We start from the raw sequence: 21414 nt of genomic DNA, 5'->3' as shown, positions 1-21414 counted from the left end.
CACTCAACCAACAGAGCCACCTAGATGCCCCCCGCATGTCTTTGTAGAAATGTCTGTTTGTGTCTTCTGCCCATTTTTTAATTGAATTAATTTTGGTGTTGAGTTGTACCAGTTCTTAAAATGTTTTGGATGCTAACCCTTTATCAAGTATGTCATTTGAAAATGTCTTCTCCCATTCCATGGGTTGCCATTTAGTTTTGTTGATTGTTTCCTTCACTATACAGAAGCTTTTTATTTTGATGAAGTTCCAACACTTTATTTTTGCTTTCGTCTCCCTCTCCTCAGGAGACATATCTAGAAAGACACTGCTATAGCTAATGTCAGAGATATTACTGTCTGTGCTCTCTTCTAGTAGTTTTATGGTTTCAAATCTCACATGTAGGTCTTTAATCTTTGTGTATGGTGTAAGAAGATGGTCCAGACTCACTTTTCTGCATGTTGCTCTCAAGTTTTCCCAACACCATCTGTTGAGAAGACTGTCTCACATTGTATATTCTTTCCTTCTTTGTTGAAAACTAATTGACCATTAGCTATGACTTTACTTGTGGGTTCTCCATTCTGATCCACTGATCTATGTCTCTGTTTTTGTGCCAGTATCATACAATTTTGATTCCTACAGCTTTGTTGTATATCTTGAAATCTGGGATTGTAATACCTATGCTTTTGTTCTTCTTTCTCAAGATTGCTTGGCTATTTGGATTCCATACAAATTTTAGGATTGTTTGTTGTAGTCCTATGAAAAATACTGTTGGTATTTTAATAGGAATTGCATTAAATCTGTAGATTCCTTGGGGTAGTATAGACATTTTGACAATATTTGTTCTCCCAATCCATGAGCATGGAATATCTTTCCATTTGTTTGTGTCATCTTCGAATTTCTTTCATCAGTGTTTTGTAGTTTTCAGACTACAAGTCTTTCACATCTTTCGTTAGGTTTATTCCTAGATATTTTACTATTTTTGCTGCAATTGTAAATGGGGCTTCTGCTTCATTATTGGTGTATAGAAATGCAATGGATTTCTTTGTTGATTTTGTATCCTATAACTTTACTGAAATTATCAGTTCAAGCAATTCTTTTGGTGGAATCTTCAGTGTTCTATATATAGCACCATGTCATCTGCAAATATTAAAGTTTTGCTTCTTCCTTGCCAGTTTGAATACTGTTTATTTCTTTTCTAATTGCTGTGGCCAGGGCTTCCAGTACTATGTTAAATAAAAATGATGAGAGTGGACACCCTTGTCTTGTTCCTGATCTTATAGGAAAAGCTTTCAGGTTTTCCCCATTGAGCATGAGGCTAGCTATGGGTTTTTCATATATGGCCTTTATTATGTTGAGGTATGTTCACTCTTAACCTACTTTGTTCAAGGATTTTTTTTTAAATCACGAATGGATGTTGTACTTTGTCATGTTTTTTCTGCATCTATTGAAAGGATTATATGGCTTTTATCCTTTCTTTTATTGATGTGGTATATCACGTTGATTGATTTGTGAATATTGAACCACCCTTGCAGCCTGGGAATAAATCCCACTCAATCATGGTGAATAATTTTTTAATGTATTGTTGGATTCAGTTTGCTAGTATTTTGTTAAGGATTTTTGCATCTATGTTAATCATGGATATTGGCCTGTAGTTGTTTTTTTGGTTGGGGAGAGGGGTTTTTATCTTGTCTTGGTATCAAGGTAATGCTGCCCCCAGAATGAGTTTGGAAGCTTTTCTTCTTGTATTTTTTGGAATAGTTTGAGAAGAATAGGTATTAACTCTTCATTAAATGTTTGGTAGATTTCCCCTGAGAAGCTGTTGGGTCCTGGACTTTTGTTTGTTGGGAATTTTTTAATTTAATTACCAGCAACTAAATTGAATCAGAAATCAGTTGAAATTTTCTATTCTTCTTGATTCAGTCTTGGGAGGTTCTATGTTTCTAGGAATTTATCCATTTCTTCTAGGTTGTCCAATGTATTGGCATATAATTTTACATAATATTCTCTCATAATCCTTTGTAATTTTGTGGTACCAGTTATTATTTCTCCTCTTTTGTTGATTTGATTACTTGAGTTCTCTCTGTCTCTGCTTTTTTTTTTTTTTTTTTTTTAAGAGTCTGGGCTAGTTTAATCAATATTGTTGATCTTTACAAAAATCCATCTCCTGGTTTCATCGATCTGTTCTATTGTTTTTGTAATCTCTCGTTCATTTATTTCTGCTCTAATCCTTATTATTTCCTTCCTTCTACTGGTTTTGAGTTTTATTTGTTCTTCTTTTTCCTGCACCTTTTAGGTGTAAGGTTAAGGTTGTTTGAGATTTTTCTTACTTCCTGAGGTAGCCTGTGTTGCTATAAACTTCCCCCTTAGAACAGCTTTTGCTGTGTCCCAAAAACTTGAGACTGTTACATTTTCATTTTAATTTATCTCCATGTATTTTTTTATTTCTTCCTTGAATTCTCAGTTGACTCATTCATATTTTAGTAGCATGTATTTAATCTTCATATATTTGTGTTCTTCCCAGATTTTTTTCTTTTTTTTTTTTTTTTTTCCAGATTTTTTTCTTATGGTTAATATGTAGTTTCATAGCACTGTGGTCAGAAAAGATACAGTCAGACTGAATACAGATTCAGTCTTTGAATTTGTTGAGACATGTTTTGTGGCCTAATATGTGATCTACTCTGAAGAATGTTCCATGTGCACTTGAAAACAATGTTTATTCTGCTGTTTGAGAATGGAATGTTGTGAATATATCTGTTAGATCATCTGGTCCAGTGTGTCCTTCAAAGCCACTGTTTCTTTATTGATTTTCTGTTTGGATGATCTGTCCACCGATGTAAGTGGGTGTTAAAGTCCCCTAATACTATTGTATTATCTATTTCTTCCTTCATGTTTGTTATTAGCTGCTTTATGCATGTGGATGTTCCCATGTCGAGTGCATAGATATTTAGTTATTATATCTTCTTATAGGATTGTCCTCTTTATGAATATATAGTGTCCTTCTTTGTCTCATTACAGTCTTTGTCTTAAGGTCTGTGTCATTAGATATAAGAATTGTTACCCTGGCTTTCTTTTCCATTCCATTTGTATGATAAATGTTTTCGTGTCCCTTCATTTTCAATCTGCAGGTGTCTTTAGGTGTGAAAGAGTCTCTTATAGGCAGCATATAGATGGGTCTTGCTTTTTTATCCATTCCATCACCCTGAGTCTTTTCTTTTTTTAATATTTTATTGATTTATTTATGAGAGACACAGAGAGAGAGGCAGAGACACAGGCAGAGAGAGGAGAAGCAGGCTCCATGCAGGGAGCCTGATGTGCGACTGGATCTTGGGACTCCAGGATCACGCCCTGAGCCAAAGGCAGACACTCAATCCCTGAGCCACCCAGGTGTCCCACTCTGAGTCTTTTCATTGGAGCATTTAGTCCATTTACATTCATAGTAATTACTGATAGGTGTGTACTTATTGCCATTTTGTTACTCATTTTATGGTTGTTTCTGTAATTCTTCTCTGTTCCTATCTTCTCTTGCTCTCTTCTCTCAATTTGTTGGTTTTCTTTATTGATATACTTGGATTTCTTTCTCTTTGTTTTTTGCACATCTATTACCAGTCATTTGTGGGGTTTGTTTTTATAATAGAAAGAGCAAGGAGGAGGGGCAGAGGGAGAGATAGAATCTTAAGTAGACTCTACACCCAATGCAGAGCCAGACATGGGGCTCGAATTCACAACCCCAAGATCATGACCTGAGCTGAAATCAAGAGTCACATGCTTAACCGACTGAGCCACCCATGTGCCCCTCTGTTAGCAGTTTTTGATTTGTGGTTGCCAATCACTTTGTATATAACATCTTATGTGTATGGCAATCTATATTAAGTCTATATTAAGTTGATGGTGTCTTAATTTTGAGCCTGTTCCAAAATCACTAAATTTTTACTTCTCTTCATGACTTTATGTATATGGCAACATATAAGAGGATCTTATTTTGTAAATCCCTTGACAGATTTTTACATGTATACCTATTTTTACTTCTTTTGTGTTTCCTGCTTTTCTTGCTCCTGCTTATGGTCTTTCCTTTACACTCAGAGTCCCTTTGTCACTTCTTGTAGGGCTGGTTTAGCAGTCATGAATTCGTTTCATTTTTGTTTGGAGAATGTTTTTCTTTGTCCTATCCTGAATGATAGCCTTTCTGGAAAGAGTATTCTTGGCTACAGATTTTTGCTTTTAGCACTTCTCAGGCCAGAAGGGAGCAAAAGGAGGTAATCAAAGTTTCTGCTGAAAAATCCACTGATAGCTTAATGGGGTTTCCCTTGTATGTAACTGCTTACTTCTCTCTTTAGCACTACTTTTGGCCATCTTATTCACTCTGTGTCTTGGTGCAGACCTCTTTGGGTTGATTTTGTTGGGGGCTCTCTGTGTCTCTAGGATCTGGATTTCTCTTTTCTTCCCCAGATTCAGGAAGTTTTCAATTATTATTTCTTCAAATATATTTTCTGCCCCCCTTTTCTCTCTCTTCTCCTTCTGGGATTCCTATAATGCAACTGTTGTGCTTGACAGCGTCTCTGAGTTCCCTGAATCTATTCTTTTTCTTTTTCTCTCTTTCTCTCTCCCTTACTCAGCTTGATTGCTTTCCATTACTCTATCCTCCAAGTTGCTGATCCATTCTTCTGCTTCCCCTAGTCTATTCATTCCATCTAGTGTATTTTTTATTTCATTTATTGAGTTCTTCATCTCTGGTTGGTTCTTTTTTTTTAAGTTTTATTTATTCATTTATGATAGACATAGAGAGAGAAAGAGAGGCAGAGACACAGGAGGAGGGAGAAGCAGGCTCCATGCTAGGAGCCTGATGTGGGACTCGATCCCGGGTCTCCAGGATCACGCCCTGGGCCAAAGGCAGGCGCTAAACTGCTGAGCCACCCAGGGATCCCCTGATTGGTTCTTCTTATGTTTTCCATCTTTGTGGAGGGTCTCACTGAGTTCTCCACCCTTTTCTCATGTCTAGTATCTGTGTGACCGTTTCTTTATATTCTCTATCAGGCATGCTACTTCTCTCCATTTCCCTTAGATCTCTTACTGTGACTTTGTCTTATTCTTTCATTTGGGATATATTCCTTTCTCCTCATTTTGTCTACTCTCTGTGTCTGTTTCTATGTGTTAGAAAAGCCAGCTATGTCTCCTGCTCTTGAAAGTAGTGGCCTGATAAAGAAGAGGTCTTGTCATGCCCTGCACTGCAATGTTGCCTGTTCACCAGAATCTAGCACTCCTGAGGTGTCTCCTGTGTGTGATGCATGCACCTTGTTGTGGTTGTGCCATGTTTGCCTGCAGTCAGCTCTCTGCCTGTTGTGGGAAGGGTCTGGTCCCTGTGGTGTTAGTGGGCCAGTCTGGGGCCACCTTGGGCTTGAGCTGAGTCAGACCAGGTATTTACCAGAGATGAAGTAGCACCAAACTGCAGGGTACTCTCCCAGTGTTGTCCCCTGGAAGCTTTTGTTGGTGGGTAGAGTGGGGACCTACACTCCCATGTTCATTGCAGCCCAGATATGGAAACAGCTTAATGTCTTTTGATGAATGACTGGAAAAAGGAAAAAAATGATATATACACATAATCATATTTATTCAGCCATAAAAAGGGAAGGAAATCCTGCCATTTGCAACACCATAGGTGAAACTGCAGGGTCTATGCCAAGTGAAATAAGCCAGACAGAGGAAGGCAAATGATGGATCACTTCTGTGTGGAATCTAAAATAAGAAAGCCAGTTTTGTGAAGACAGAGAACAGGATGGGGTGGGCTAGGGGTGGGTGAGGGGAGGCAGAGGTGGTGGTGGTCAGGGCACATATTTTTAGAAGCATCAGTTGAAAGGAGCAGGGGGACAGCATGATGACCACATATGATAATGCAATGCCATGCACTTGGACGCTGCTGCAAATAGATGAGCATCCTCACCATCACACAAACAAGAGTAACCATTTTAACTGTGGTATATGATGACCACGTTCGTTATCTTCACCTTGGTAATCACTCTACAGTGTTTATCAATCATCACATAGTATACTTTCAACATATACAATTATATTTGCCAATTATTCGTTAATTTTAAAACACTCTGTTGTGGGGGAGGAGAGAGGCCCTCAGCCCTCACTCTGTGACCTCCTTTTATCGTCCAGTTTCCTGACAACTTTACCAGCAACTGCCCCCTCTTCCCACTGACTCTGAACTTATCACCTTTGGCACTGTCTACTTTTCCTGTTCATGATTCCACACCCCTCCCCACCCCCACCCCCTGCCCCTGTCCTGCTTTGCACCTGTTCTCTGCAGGTCACCTCTGCCCTCTCTCACCCTGGCTTCCATGACCACTTTCTATCCTAATCTCTGGTTCTCCTCATTGGCTCTTCTGCTCTTTCCTCCCCTTTGGGTTGGTGTTGTCTAGACCAGCCATCGTCTCTTCCTACTTTTCCTAGATCTAATCCAGGGCTGTTCTTTCCACTTCGTCTAGACAATCCTTAATCTGCTTTCTGCCTCTATGGATTTGCCTGCTCTGGACATTTCCCATGAATGTAATCCTATAATGTGTGGTCTCCTGTGGCTGCCGCCACTGACTCAGCATCCTGTTATCCAGGCTAATCCATGCTGTAGCATGTGCCAGTACTTTGGTCCTTTTGACGGCTGAATAACATTCCGCTGTATTCATGTGTTTGTGTATATCCATCTCTGTGTACCTACCATATTCTGTTTGTCCATTCATCGGGAATGTTGGCATTGTCTCTATCTTCTGGCTATTAGGAGTAATGCTGCTATGAACATTCATAGAAAGTTTTTATGTGGCAATGCTGTCATTTCTCTTGGGTATATACCTAGGAGTGGAATTGTGAGGTTCAATGGTAGTGCTATGTAACTTTTTGAGGAACTTACAGACTATTCTCCAAAGTGGCCACACCATTTTACATTCCCAGGAGCAGTATACAGGGATTCCAATTTCTCCATATCCTTGCAATGTTTGTTATTATCTGCCTTTTTGATTCTACTCATCCTGGTAGATGTGAAGTTGTATCTCATTGTGGTTTTGATATGTATTTTCCTGATGACAAATGATGTTATGCATCCTTTAATGTGTCTATATAGGTTTTTAATCTGGTGTGGGCTTCAGGGTTTGAGGGAGGGCTAATATAAAAGGAGAATTTAACTTCTGGAGCAATAGTTTTGTTTTCAACATTGTATTACCTTTTCAACAATCCTTGTTCATTTCCTACTCCATGCTGCAAGAACTTCATGGCTGATTTTATTCTTGTGTTTCTAAAATTTGGTTTTCTGCTTAAGACAAAGGCCCAGGAATCATTTCATCTTTTATTTTTAATTTTTAGTTTATGAGTGTCATTCAATTTTTTTCTGTCTACAAAGAGCAATATATTCTCATTGTAGAAGTATGAAAATATAGAAAGGATAAGGCAGAAATAGAAATCACTTAAGGTGTTTGGGTGGCTCAGTCAGTCAGGTCATAATCCCAGGGTCTTGAGATTGATCCCTGTGTCAGGATCCCTGCTCAGGGGGAAGTCTGCTTCTCCCTCTCCCTCTGCAGTTCCCCCTGTTTGTGCTGTCAAATAAATAAATAAAACTTTTTTAAAAACACTCATAATTCTATCACCCAGGGAAAATTTGTTATTTTTCTATGTTTTCTTCCAATTCTCTCTCTCCACATATATACGCATATATAGTTGATTTTCCTTATTTGCAGTAGTTAAGTGGCCATGAACACTGCACTAGTGAACACTGAACTATTGCTTCTGATCACATTTTTGTCACCCAATCAATAAATAATCTTGTTTTATGTATGTTTGCATAAAGACATCTATGTAGTATTGAATCATTAATATCTCATGGCCAACAGCAGTATAATTCATGAGTGAGCAAAGCTTACTTATCTAACATGTGTATTTTCTGCGTGAAGTACATCACAGCCTTCTTCTGTGCAGGAACACCAGGTAGAATTTTAGCACTATGCTTGGAGCCATTTTAAGCAGTAAAATCACCAACAAAAAGCAAAAAAATATGAAAACTGTAACACTAAATAGATCATGGAAAGAAAAAACAAGCAGAATATCACCTTTTTGGTCTCAGTTGGGAATGTGCTGGTAGGGGACTGAAATTTTTTTGCCACTCTACATATGTGTGTAAATGACTACCAAAGCACCAGTGGTACAATTTTGGAGTTAGAAATATTTTTAGGGGCACCTGAGTGGCTCAGTCAGTTGAGCATCAGACTCATGATTTCAGCTCAGGTCATGATCTCATTGGTTGTGAGATCGAGTCCCATGACAGGCATTGTGCTCAGCAAAGAATCAGCCTGAGGTTCTCTCTCTCTGTCCCTCCCCACACTGGTGCTCTCTCCCCGTAAAATAAATAAAATCTTTAAAAAAATATTTTTTACGAAGCAGTCAAGTTTGCAAAGATGTAATTCATGAATAACGAGGACTGACTTGGCAAGGGTTTCTGAGGATGTGCAGACAGTCCATGGGAGGGAGGAGTGCAGCCGGGCAGAGAGGGAAGAGGAGTGGACCCCCAGGTATGGGGGACCCATAGAGCAAAGACAAATCCCCAGAACATTTAGCTTTGAAAATCAGAGGGGCCTAACTTTGCCAGGTCTTAAAATCAGTGGGCTTAACACCTGTGACTTTAAAAATCAGTGGGGGAGAGAGGAAATTGAGTCCCTGCCCTTAAAGAAACAGAACAAAAAATAGCCTATGGAGATAATTGCACAGAAGTGGTTTGAAGAACAGTTGAAGCATATGGGAGAGAGATTTGTTTACTAATCACAGAGCCTCTCCTGGAGGTCCTGGGAGACCCCTCCAGGAAAAAAGGAGCTGGCACCATCTCCCTCCATGAGTCTGCAGACAACCATGGGAACCAGCACGGCTCCATCACTCACCACCCTGCTCCTCATCTTCACATACATCCCCTCCAGCCAGTCCTCCACTGCAGCCCCCACCTGCCCCCGACAGCAGACATTGCTAACACTGCGTACCCCACACCCTGGCTCTTCTGCAGATCTGCCAGCTCCAACATGCCCTTGGCAAGGGTCCATCCAAAGCTGTGCCACCACCCTGGCAGTGTGAGAATAGCTGGGATAGGGGCCAGCCCCACTCCAAAGTGAGTCCTGCCCCAGCGAGAGGGAAGATGACCACGCGCCAGTCTGACTGTGGCCCTAGCAATGGGCTGGGGGCAGGCAGCTTCAAAACACTGATTCTAGTTCCTTTGTGTGTGTGTGTGTGTGTGTGTGTGTATATATACACACACATATATGTGTGTGTATATATGTATACATATATGTGTATATGTGTACATACATACATACATGTGTATATATACATGCATATACACACACATATATCAGAGTGGGACTGCTGAGTCATGTGGTAGTTCAATTTTTTTTTTTTTTGGTAGTTCAATTTTTAATTTCTGAGAAATTCCATACAGTTTTCCATAATGATTGAATCATTTTAGGGGCACCTGGGTGCCTCAGTTACTTAAGCATCTGACTCTCGGTTTCAGCTCAGGTCATGATCTCAACGTCAGGAGATGAAGCCCCATGTCAGGCTCCACACTCAACATGAACTTTGCTTGAGATTCTTTCCCTCTCCCTCTCCACCCCTCTCCCCACTCATGCAGGCGTGCTTGCTCTCTCTCTAAAATAAAATAAATGACTGATCCATTTTAAATTCCCACCAACAATGCATAAGGGTTTCCCTTTTCCACATTCTCATCAATATTTGTCATCACCTATCTTTTTGATGATGACCATCCTAACATATATGGTGCTATCTCCTTGGGGTTTGGTTTGCATTTCCCTGGTAACTAGTGATGTGGAGCACCTTTTCATGTACCTGTTGGCAATTTGTATATCTTCCTTAGGAAAATGGCTCTTCAGGCCCTTTTGGCCATTTTTTTAAATTGGATTGTTTTTTTTTGTTTGTTTGTTTGTTTTTTTGCTATTGAGTTTGGATGAGTGCTTTGTATATTTTGGATTTAACCCCTTGTCAAATATATGGCTTGTGAATATTTTCTCTGATTCTGTAAGTTGCTTTTCCAATTTATTGATTGTTTCCTTTGCTGTGCAGAAGGAGTATAGTCCCCCTTGCTTATTTTAGCTTTTGTTGCCTGTGCTCTGGTGTCTTATCCAATAAATCATTGACAAGACCAATGTCAAGGATCTTTTTCCATATATTTTCTTCTATAAGTTTTACGGTTTCAGATTTCATATTTAAGTGTTTGATCCATTTCTACTTTTTGAATGGTGTAAGATAGGGATCTTATGTCCTTGTTTTGCATGTGGATAACCAGTTTTCTCAGCTTCATTTGTTGAAGAGACTGTTCTTACCCCAGTTTGTGTTCTTTGCACCCTTGTCAAAAATTAGTTGACCATACATCACTGAATTTGGGCTCTCTATTCTGTTCTAATCTATGTGCCTATTTTTATGCCAGTGCCATGCTGTTTTTAGCATTACATGTAATTAGCATTACAAATTATTACAAATTTGTAATAGAACTCAAAATCAAGAAGTGTGATGCCTGCAGCTTGGGTCTTCTTTTTTAGAAGTGCTTTGAATATGTAGTGTGTTTTGTAGTTCCATACAAATTTTAGGAAACTTTGTTTTTGAGAAAAATGCCATGGGAATTTTGATCAGGATTGTATTGAATCTGTTGACACTTGGGATAGTATAGACATGTTCACAATATTCTTCCAATCCTAGAAGACAAGAAATATTTCCATTTGTGACTTTCTCAACGTCTTTCATCAATTTTGTACAGTTTTTTAATATATAGATCTTTTACCTCCTTGTTTAAATTTAGCCCTAAGTATTTTGTTATTTTTGATGCTATTATAGATAGGATTGCTTTCTTAATTTCTCTTTCGGATGGTTTGTTGTTAATATGTGGAAATGTAATTAATTTCTCTATGTTGATTTTATGTCCTGCAACTTTACTGATTTCGTTTATTCTACAGTTTTGGGGGGGTCTTTAGGGTTTTCTATATATAAGATGATATCATCTGCAGAGACCATTTTACTTCTTCCTTCCGAATTTGTATGCTTTTTGTTTCTTTTTCTTGCCCAATTGCTATGGCTAGGACTTTCTATACTATGTTGAATAGAAATGGTGAGAGTGGGCTTCTTGTCTTGTTCTTGATCCTAGAGGAAAGGCTTTTAACCTTTGACCATTCAGTATGATGCTAGCTATGGGCTTGTCATCTGTAGCCTTTATTATGCTGAGGAACATTCCTTCTATGCCTAATTTGAGGAGCCGATGCTCCACCACTGAGCAGATGCTCAACCACTGAGCCACCCAGATGCCCCTCCTTCATTCTGTTTATGTGGTGTGTCACATTTATTGATTCCCATATGTCGAGCCATCCTTGCATCCTGGGGTGAATCCCAGTTGATTAGGGTTTATGATCCTTCTAATGTGTTCCTGAATTCAATTTGCTAGTATTTTGTTCAGAATAAAACAAGTAGGATTGAGTGTTGGATGGTTGTGTATTTAGGATAGAAGGGCATGTTAATAAACAGGGTGAAGAAAAAATTTTAAAAAATAAAAATAAAATAAACAGGGTGAAGAATGGAAAGCTGAAGCTACTGAAGAGAGGCAAACTCCAGAAAGGCTTTGCAGAGCATGGCAGGTCTGCTTGACTCAGAACTAGAAGGACAGGTGATTCAACAGTAGGCAGTAGATGGGTTTGTCGGATTTGGTATAGGGGAAGGCTGGGGAGTTGAAATTGCTCACATTTAACTGCTTGTGAAGTTAAGCTGCCCAGAGAAGGGGAAAGGAGCAGACCAAAGGACTTGAGGAGAGTGATAAAAAGCCTTCAGCCAGGTTGGAAATGTCAGGTGTTTTGTCCAAAACACAGTTAAGATAATGCTTCTTTTCCTGGGTATTAGTTTTCATATTTCTCATGTGCTCTCAGCTAGAAAATGGCATCCTTCTGCCAAGTTATTTTTCCTTGGAAATTGAGTACAAGTTCACAGATATGCTCCCAATGACCCCCAAAATAAATTCTAATGACAACAAAAATATGATGTACCTATCTCTAAATCCCAACAGAAACATGCCTACAAGTCCTGTAAGCCCCTGAGTTCCTGGGTTAATGATCTCATCCAACGACTGAATTTCTTCAATACTTGGGCCAAAATGGCTTATACTGCAATACATCATCGGTATGGATGAAAGCCGCCTTATATCTCTTACTTACTGTGGCTTAGAGCTTGACCTTTGGGGTTCTCAGAGCAACATGTGAATTAAGCAAGGGGGAAGAAGTGTTATTTTTAGTTTAGGATGAAGACCTGGAGACATGGGATGCTGAGAGTCCTGTCCGTGGTCCGTCCACTTGAAGGACTCTGTGGCCTGCACCTCGTGCATGTGTACTTCTGTGATTCTGCACTGTGTCCCAGGAAACCAGCAGGGAGAAATGTGAAAGGAAATGAGAATTAGTTATGTGTAATTTTTAAATGTGTTTAACACACAAATTGAAATAATCTGAACAGCATGAGAGCAGCCAACACTCAAGGAGTCATGTCATTGTCACAGTAGCCCTGTGACACACAGGGGGTACCATCCTTCATCATCACCCTCATTGTAGAGATGAGCACACAGAGCCACAAAGACTTGAAGTAGCTTGCCAAGTGCTTTGCAACCAGAGAGTGAAAGTATTAAGATTTGAACCCAGAAAATCCAGTTCCAAAGTTTGTACCAAACTGTGTTTTGTGCCATTTAACTCTAAGTGAGTGCTGGGGCATCTCCTCTTATAGAAACCAGCAACTCTGGAATAGATGCCTTAGGGCACAGCCAGGACCTCCAGCATGGAGCAGCACCCCTTGTCACCCAAATCCATGGCCTTCCCACATGTGTGAACCATAGTTGGTCTCCACTAAAGTATGAGATTGGGTCCTGAGTGGGAGAGCTTGAGATGGAAAGGAAGGACCTCAGAGGGATGGTGGTGGGAAAGCGTGCATTGGTGGTGCCCTGACCTCTCTGCCCATGGTCTGCCTCCAACAGGTATATGAGATTTGTCACAGTCTCGAATCTTTCTATTCCATCACCTGCCCAAAGCCCCAAATATCCCTATGATAAGAACAGTGATTTCTTTGAAGGATTTCCTGCAAGATACTGGCTCCCAGCTTTCTTCTTTCCACAAGGTGAGTGCACCCTGCAGGTACCCGCACCTGGGCGGTCTCTTCTCCCTCCCACTCTCTTCCTTTCCTCACTCCTACCTCCCTCCATGCTAAACTAGACCATCCTCCTCAGAGCACACCTACACCTGGCCGGCCGTGTCACGTCATCTATAGGAGGCTGATTCTGGATGTCAGAGGCTGACCCCACACCCCTCTCAGGGGCCACTGCACTTCACTGGGACTGCTGCAGATGGGTACTCCCCAAGGGAGTGCATCTGTGCTTTGGCCATTTTCACTCCTTTATGAATGAATGGCGCTGGGTCTGGGCACCATGCTCAGCATAGACATCCAGCAGGAAGGAAAGGCGTCCCAGCAGAACATGTCACCACAGCATGTGGTTGGGGGTTATGGGAGTGGTAGAGGGACATGGCTAGGTCCTAAGCACCATGAGGGCAGACCCAGGTGTGTCCTAATGCCCTGCCATACCCCTCACATCTACTAGCCCCCAGCACCTAAAAAAATCTCTTGGGAAATATTTGAAGAATGATTAAGTGACTTTCTGAGCAGATACATATGCATAAATAAAGGAACGGCTTTGGAACAGAGCACAGGGCCCCGAGCTGAAGTCAGGGAGGCTCCTCAGGAAAGACCTGGCTGCCTGTAAGGTAGTGTGCAGTGCAACAGGCAGGAGGATGGAGATTCCACCCTGATACGCCCTGATGGGGAGCCACGGGCTGCTCTGAGGACTTGGTAGACACTTGCTCATTCAGCGCTCCTGACCATCTTACAGGGTCCTGAATATTGTCACTCTTGTTCTCAGAGAGGAGAACCATGGCAGAGAAGTTACGGAGTTTCCCCATACTCCCAGGACCAGACACACCTGAGCCAAGATAAGACCTTGGCTTGTGTGACTTGGAAATCCCTGTGTGTGACCGTGGCACAAACTGGGAGTCCCCCAGTGTGGAAAGGGTGACTGGGCAGGGTGCAGTGGGGACGCTGGGCAGGCTGGGGACACACCAGGGAGTCTGCCCCCTGCAGCCAAGGGGCCACGGCCATGGTCAGGCCAGGGAGGAGCCAGGGTGGGTCTGCTTGGTCTCCAGACAGGAGCTGGGGGTGGCCCCGGGGGGGGGGGACCCTGAGGAACAGAGTGTGTGCGCTGGCCCTGGCTCTCTGGCTCCCACAGCTGGTGGAGGCTGACACCCTTTACTGACATAGAGACCCAGGGTGGAGCCACGTGATGGGCAGCAAGGGGATAGCCACTAGCCACCTGTCATGTCTAAGACAATCGGGGAAGACAATGCAGTGGCCGGTGCGCAGTTGTGCAGGGCTGGCTTGCAGGAGAGATGGAGGCTCCACACACCACGGGGCAGCACCGCCCAGCACTGCAGGCCCCGTGTGGCACCTGCCACCAGAGGCCTAACGGCATCCACAGCACAGTCTGGTCTCCTGCAGCCTGCAGAGCCCTGAGGTGCATGGAGGAGGGCGAGGGCCCCTCTGACCTGCCGGCACTGACGGCTTCTGGGGTCTCAGACAGTTATAGGCAAAGGATGAGAATGGCCATCCAGGCAGGAGGCAGGCTCAAGGACACATAGGAGGTGCCCTGTCTCAGCGGGTCATTCCCGCAGCCACGAGCAGAGGACATGGACCAGCGTGACAGGGGCTCGGTGGCCCAGTGAAGGCCCTAGAATTCACTCTGTGAGGACTGCCAGGGCAGGTTCTGGGCAGGGCTGTGACAGGATTCAGAAGTAGGATGAGGGTCCGGGCAAAATGCAGGGTGGATTAGACAAGAACAGTACCTGCAAGAACTGTTAGGATCCACGTTAAGAGTGTTGGTAATCAGACACACAGCGTGATCCAGACTTGCTTGAGCAAAACAGAGTAAATATAGGCTCATATGAGTAAAGAGGAAGCCAAGGCTGTTGGCTTCAGGAATGGATGGTTCCAGGTGACTGTCCTCTATGCTACTCTCAGCCTCCTCCTCATCTCTTAGCTCTGTTTGCACTGCCTTGGTCTCCTTTTCCTCAGCTGCACACAGCACTTTTCATGCAACCAAAGGTAGAAACAGCCCCCCCACCGCTTAGCAACTCCAGGGGAGATGTGCTTCCCTCTCCCGATGTCTGAACACCACTTCCTGAGAAAGACTCTGACACGCTCCGGTCTTCTACTGTCTCTGGGACCCAGCTCTGTTGCCAGGAGGATGGAGTCCATCAACACTGCTCTCTCAGACCCCAGGGAACCCCTAGGGCATACTCAGCCCCTGACTCCCCCGACTCACTGGGAACTGCTTGGGTGTTTTTCTCCAAAGGCTTTCTTACTGCTGTGCTTCAAGACTATGGAAAGTCCCAGGGAATCTCTATAGACGCCCTCACTTTTACCCACCATGTGACCTCGGACACCACTGACATCAAAGATGAGGAGTTCTCCATAATCATCCAGAAGAAACTCAACATCGTCAGGAGAGCCTTTAAGGTACTACCCCAGGCAGCCCAGGTGGCTCAGCGGTTTAGCGCCGCCTTCAGCCCAGGACGTGATCCTGGAGTCCCGGGATCGAGTCCCACGTCGGGCTCCCTGCATGGGGCCTGCTTCTCCCTCTGCCTGTGTCTCTGCCTCTCTCCCTCTCTGTGTTTCTCATGAATGAATAAATAACATCTTTAAAAAAAAAAAAAAGGTACTAGCCTGCTTAAAACAGTACATGTCCATATGTCCAGTCACTTCCTCACCAGCCTCACTCCTGCCTTCCTCTGAGCCGGGTGCTGCATGAGCAGAGTTTGTGCAGATCCTTCTTTGTACTTTTTTTTCTTTAAGAGAATTATTACTTTTTCCCACTTCTTATTGTGGCAAAATATACATAATGTAAAACCGTCATTTTAACTATGTCTAAGTGTACAGTTCTGTAACATTGTGCACATTCACTGTCTGTCTCCAGAACTTTCCTCAGTGTAGATCAGTGGAGAAAGTGAGTGAGCTCTCTAGTCTCTTCTCAAGGAGGACGCTAATCCTGGTGGATCAGGCCCCCACCCATGTGACTTCACTTGACCTTAATTACTGCCCAAGAGGCCTCATCTCTTAAGTACAGCCACGTTGGGTGAAGGGCTTTGCACAGGGGTTTGAGGGCATTGCACCACGCTGCCACCTGCCAGTGTCACCAGGATTGCTCCCTCCTTCTGTCTACCATAAACACTGCTTCCTTGAATGTGGGTGCACAAGGATTTGAGCTTTTGATTAATTTGGGTATATGTCTAGGATTGGGATTGTTGGATTATTTGGCAATTCTGTTCAACTTTCTGGGGAGCCTCCATACTGTTCCCAAGTGGTGGCACCAGTCTGCATTCCCACCAACAGGGCACTAGGGGTTCCCTTCCCTACATCCTTGCCAATACCTGTCATTTTCTAGGTTTTGATAGTAGCCATCCCAGTGGCTGTGAGATGGTATCTCACTGAGGTTTGCATCTGCATTTCCCTAGTGATTCAGGATGCTGAGCATCTTGAGGTGTGCTCATTGGCCCTCTGTGTGTCCTCTTTGGCGAAAGTCTGTTCAAGCTCTTTGCCCATTTTTTTTTCACCAGGATTTTTTGTTGTTAAGTTGTAGGAGTTCCTTAGGTATGCTGGATATTAATCTCTTACAGTATGTATGACTTGTATTTTTCTTTGTCCTGTGGGTTACCTCTCCATTCTGGGACAGCATCCTTTGATGCACAAAAATTGTTAATTGTGATGTAGCACAGTGTATGTACTATTTCTTCTGTTGTGCTTCTGCTGTCACAACCAAGAAACTACCAACAAGCCCCATATCATGAAGCTTTTCTGCTCTGTTTTCCTCTGAGAGTTTCATAGTGTTAGCTCTTAAGTTTCAGTCTTTGATCCATTTTGAATTAATGTTTAGACATAAGGTCATGCTCTATGTGGTGGGTGATGTCTAATTTTCCCAGTACCACTTATTGAAGAGACTTGTTCTTTCCACATTGAATATCATAGCACCTTTGTTGCAGATCATTTGAACACATATGTCAATGTTTATTTATGTTCTTTTTTTTTTTTTACGATAGCACACTGTTTTGATTACCATCACTATCATAAGCTTTGAAATCAAGAAGTGTAAGAACTCCAGCATTTTTCTTCAGGATTATCTTGTTTACTTGGTTGTCCTTGAAATTCCTTATGAATTTTAGAATAGATTTTGTTATTGGGATTTTGGGATTTTGATGGGGATAGATAGCACTGACTCTGTAATCGCTTTGGGCAGTATTGACATAAGCATGTCTTCAAATCCATGAATTCATGGTTTCTTTTGAAAATGATTTGTGCATGCTTTCTCTTCTAGATGAATTTGACAGTAGGCCTTTTATATTTCATTTTTTAACTTGGGATTTTGATCAGCTTGCTGGACATTTATGTATAAATTTGGGAGAGAATGGTTATCTCTTTAGTATTGAATCTCTCCATATAGAAACATGGTTTATCTTTCCATTTATTCAGGTTTTTCTTCACATTGATCTTAGAAATTTATGTTTACACTGTTTTCCTAAGTGTTTTGTAATCGTGCTATTGTGAATAGGGTTTGTAATGCCCTACATCTTCCTCTCTATGTTAGCTCTCTACCTGGGCTTAGCCATGCTGGAGATTAAGGACACAGTCCTCCGAGGCTGTTACATCCAAGACTTCTGACACCAGCTGCAAGTTTGGGGTTTCCTAAAACCACCCTCAGGTTTAATAATTTGCTAGGAAGATCATAGAACTCCAGGAAAACACTATACTTACAGTTTTATTATAGCAAAAGGATACAAATCAGAACTAGCCAAAGGAAGAGACACATAGGGCAGAATCTAGGCCTGGGAGGGTCCCAAACATCAGTCTTCCATGTCCTCAGGCCCTGTTCCTCCTGGTGTCGACATGTAACAACAGGAGAGTGCTGCCCACCCAGGAAGCTCACCCAAGCTTCAGTCTTGAGAATTTCCACTGGGGTTTCCTAATGTAGCCCTATTGGCTGAATCACTGCCCTCATGGCTTCCCCTAGTCCCGGAGGCTGGTTGATGTCACTGGCTCCATGTCCCCCCCCCACCAAATCTCCTGTTGGCTCCTTCTGTGCCCGCCAGCCCCCATCCTGAGCCATCTCATTAGCACAAGCCCTCTGGGGACCGGCTGGGGAGGCAAGTCCTTACCCTGAGCCTGCAAGGTGGTCCCTCCCGGGAACCAAATCCTTTATTTTTTTTTTAAGATTTTATTTGACAGAGAGAGAGAGAAAGAGAGCAAGGGGAGGGACAGAGGGAGAAGCAGATGCCCTGCTGAGCAGGGAGCCTGACTCCATGGGGCTCCATCCCAGGACCCCAAGATCGCAACCGGAGCCGAAAGCAGACACTTGACCACCTGAGCCCCGGGGCACCCCCTACATTCTTTATGACACATTCTTCTGCTCATTTCTAATTTTTTTCTAATTTAAACTGGCCAAGTTTGTCTACTTCATTTACTTTCTTCAAATATACCAAATTTGCCTTTATTAACTGTAATGGTGTTTTGTTGGCCTTCAATTTCTGTTTCCCATTTATTTGCTCTTCACAGGTTTGTGTTTACTCCCCGAGGCACAGTATGAGGAGCGCAGGCATCCTGCTCGCTGCCTGGCTCGCACCCCCGCCAGGGCACGTCCCTGGGCCACCCCACCCGCGGCCCCGCCTCCGCCCCCACCCCCCACCCTGACTCCCGGGGCGGCGGGACCCCGCAGTGGGCCCCCTCCTCAGGTCTGGCTGCTCTTGCTCCCAGTCAGAGTGAGACTCGTCCCTGCAGTGTGCATAGGAACGGGTGTTTGGTGGCTCGGGAGTGTGCTGTCGTGCTAATCGCGTACCACAGGTTCTCCCCGGTGATGGGCTGAGGGTCGATGTCTGTGGAGGACTGTTGCGATCTGCTGACTCTGTCTTTGGATGGACACGGATACTCATTTTCCTTGGATGCATACCTGGGAATTAAACCGAGGGCCATTGGTGGCCGTGCACTTGGCCTGATGTAGATGCTTCTGGTGTTGGGTGGTTGTGCTGACATGCAGAAGCCCTGGGACCATGTCAGAGTCACCAGAGTCACGGCCCCCGGAGACCAGGAAGGACGACCGTACCCCTGGGAGGACGGGAACCTGGGAGGACCAGCAGGGCCGGGCTGGGAGGGACCCCCACCCGACAGAGCTTCTGTTCAAGGAAGCATCGCGCCGGGAAGCCACTGACACCACTTCTCCTACGGCAGGGCACGGACCGCACACACGTGGGAGTTCACATTTTTGGCTTATTCATCGAGGGAGCCAGGTGGAATCATGAACAAAATGCACTAGAAGACTCGCTGCCTCGTGAGCTATGCTGCGATTTTCCTGAAATCTATTTCTTGCCAACAAAGGTAACTGCCTACCTTTTGGTCAGGAGTCAGCCCTCCTGGCTTTCCCTCAGGGCTGCCAGGCACGTCCAACCCCACTCCTGTGGCCTCACTAGGACGTGTGATAAATACTTCAGACAGCAAACGACACTTAAAATAGCCCAGAATACTGATTGCTAACATCTGAAGTAGATGCTATACCAACATCCAATGCTGCTTCTCCAGACTATGTACCGTGATGTCATGATGATCACTCGGCAAGTTCGAGTCTCTGGCGTATCCCGAATATGCAGCCACAGAACCACTGACCAAAAATGCATGCATTTTACAACTGTCCCCCAGATCTAGCACATGGTTTGCTTGTGACTATTGTTTTTTTTTTTTTTTAAGATTTCTACTGAAACAACAAATACTTCTGAGCAGAGAGATTCAGAACTCTACACATTTGAATGTCCAGTTTATCAAACACCTGAGCGGTCAAGAATTTTGACAACTGGCTTACCCTCGAACTTTCTAACATCAGTGTATTTATCCACAAGGAGACCTCCTAGTCACTGGATCACAATGCAGGTTGCACTGCTCTGTGAGAAGAATGAGAAATAAACACATGTACCAAACCATTGAATTTTTGACTCTTAACCAGTTTTATGTGTCTCAAGACCCTTGCATGTAGCCAACACCTTCCACAGAAACATCCATGCTCAGCGGGGGGGCCCCACCATATACTGTCCCCGGTGAGCACATACCATCCCCAGTGAGCCTGCACCATCTCAGTGAGCGTGCACTGACCCTGGTGAACATGCATCATGCTCGGTGAGCATGCACCTCCCAGAGCGCAGGTCCCCCTTCAGTAAGAGTGGAAACCCCCACACCCAGCAAGCACTTGGGGCATGTTCGAATAACTTCCTGATTCCCAACAGTGATTCCCTCAGTTCCAAACAGTAAAATACGCACGAGGGGGGAGTTCCTGGGAGTTCCTGGCTTGTTGGAGCCCAGAACAGGACCCTGCTGGGCAGCCTGCAGACTTCTGAGACACAGGCGATCTTCTTCCCTTCTGCAGGAAGTCCTGTGACCTCACCAAACCCCCTCCCTCTGAAAGCCAATCCCGAGAGGGCAGCATGCTCAGTCACTATGGAAATGCATTTTTGTGGCAGGACCTGTGCTGCAGAGCACCGAGCATGGAGCACCAAGCACCAAGCACCGAGCACCACATTGAGCAGGATCAGGATCTTCTGGGACCCCCGGGCCAGCCTCGTACCACAGGGTGCTGGTGGCCAGCTCTCTGCTTTAGAAGCTGCTGCTCAGAGCCCTAAGTCTTGCCCACACTCACTGCGTGGAGGAGGGCCTGTAGCCACACTCACAGCCCATCCTCAGCAGCAGGGGGAACCCGGATGGGGACCCATGCTCCACCGTCGGGAGCGTGGGCAGGGCAGGCCCACACCCCTAGCTAGATCCAGGAGAACTGCCAACAGGATACCAACAGCTTACCTTTGTGTCTATGAACTTGTACTCTCTGAAGGTAACCATCCAAAAAACACATGAGCCAGTTACACCCCACAGTCTAGAAAAGACTGAGACCGAATCTCTGTCAATTAGAAATTAAGAAATTGGCATTTGGTCCATTGCACTGGACCGTCAGAATTAGACGCAATTTGCTAATATGGTCCCTGAGTTCTGGAGACATCCGGCACGTGCTGCCTTTTCTCTGAGCCATCCAAGGGTAAAGACCAAGGGAGGCACCTGGCTGTGGCCTTCTGACCCCACTGAGTGTTGACGCCGGGCCTGACACCCCCATGTCCCACCAGGAGGAGGTACACATGGAAGGTGTCTGGTCTCCTCTCATGAACACACAAACACCTCACAGACATGCATGGTCTTTCCAATGTACATGGATGCTTTTGTGGCTCATCCAGACTCGTGCAAGTATGACTGAATGT

At 44.0% G+C, this 21414-nt stretch overlaps 1 protein-coding gene across 16 annotated transcripts in view; it reads left to right on the top strand.

The window, feature by feature from the left end:
• Positions 1-20107, top strand: part of DNAH14 (dynein axonemal heavy chain 14) — a 333811-nt gene extending 313704 nt beyond the window's left edge. For 15 of the 16 annotated variants that reach the window (XM_038542857.1, XM_038542856.1, XM_038542864.1 and 12 more), the window contains 5 exons: positions 12063-12175; positions 13014-13153; positions 15435-15598; positions 19355-19501; positions 19868-20107. In XM_038542857.1, the coding sequence (XP_038398785.1) occupies positions 12063-12175; positions 13014-13153; positions 15435-15598; positions 19355-19501; positions 19868-20080 (777 nt within the window). In that variant the 3' untranslated portion in view covers positions 20081-20107. Of the gene's footprint in view, positions 1-12062; positions 12176-13013; positions 13154-15434; positions 15599-19354; positions 19502-19867 lie in introns of those variants that run through there. The other variant, XR_005362291.1, reaches the window with a different exon arrangement.
• Positions 20108-21414: the final 1307 nt, after the last annotated feature.

Source organism: Canis lupus, chromosome 7, assembly GCF_011100685.1.
Source record: "Canis lupus familiaris isolate Mischka breed German Shepherd chromosome 7, alternate assembly UU_Cfam_GSD_1.0, whole genome shotgun sequence".
NCBI classification, from domain to species: domain Eukaryota; kingdom Metazoa; phylum Chordata; class Mammalia; order Carnivora; family Canidae; genus Canis; species Canis lupus.
The sequence above is the reverse complement of the archived record's forward strand: the minus strand, read 5'-3'. Positions and strand labels throughout refer to the sequence as shown.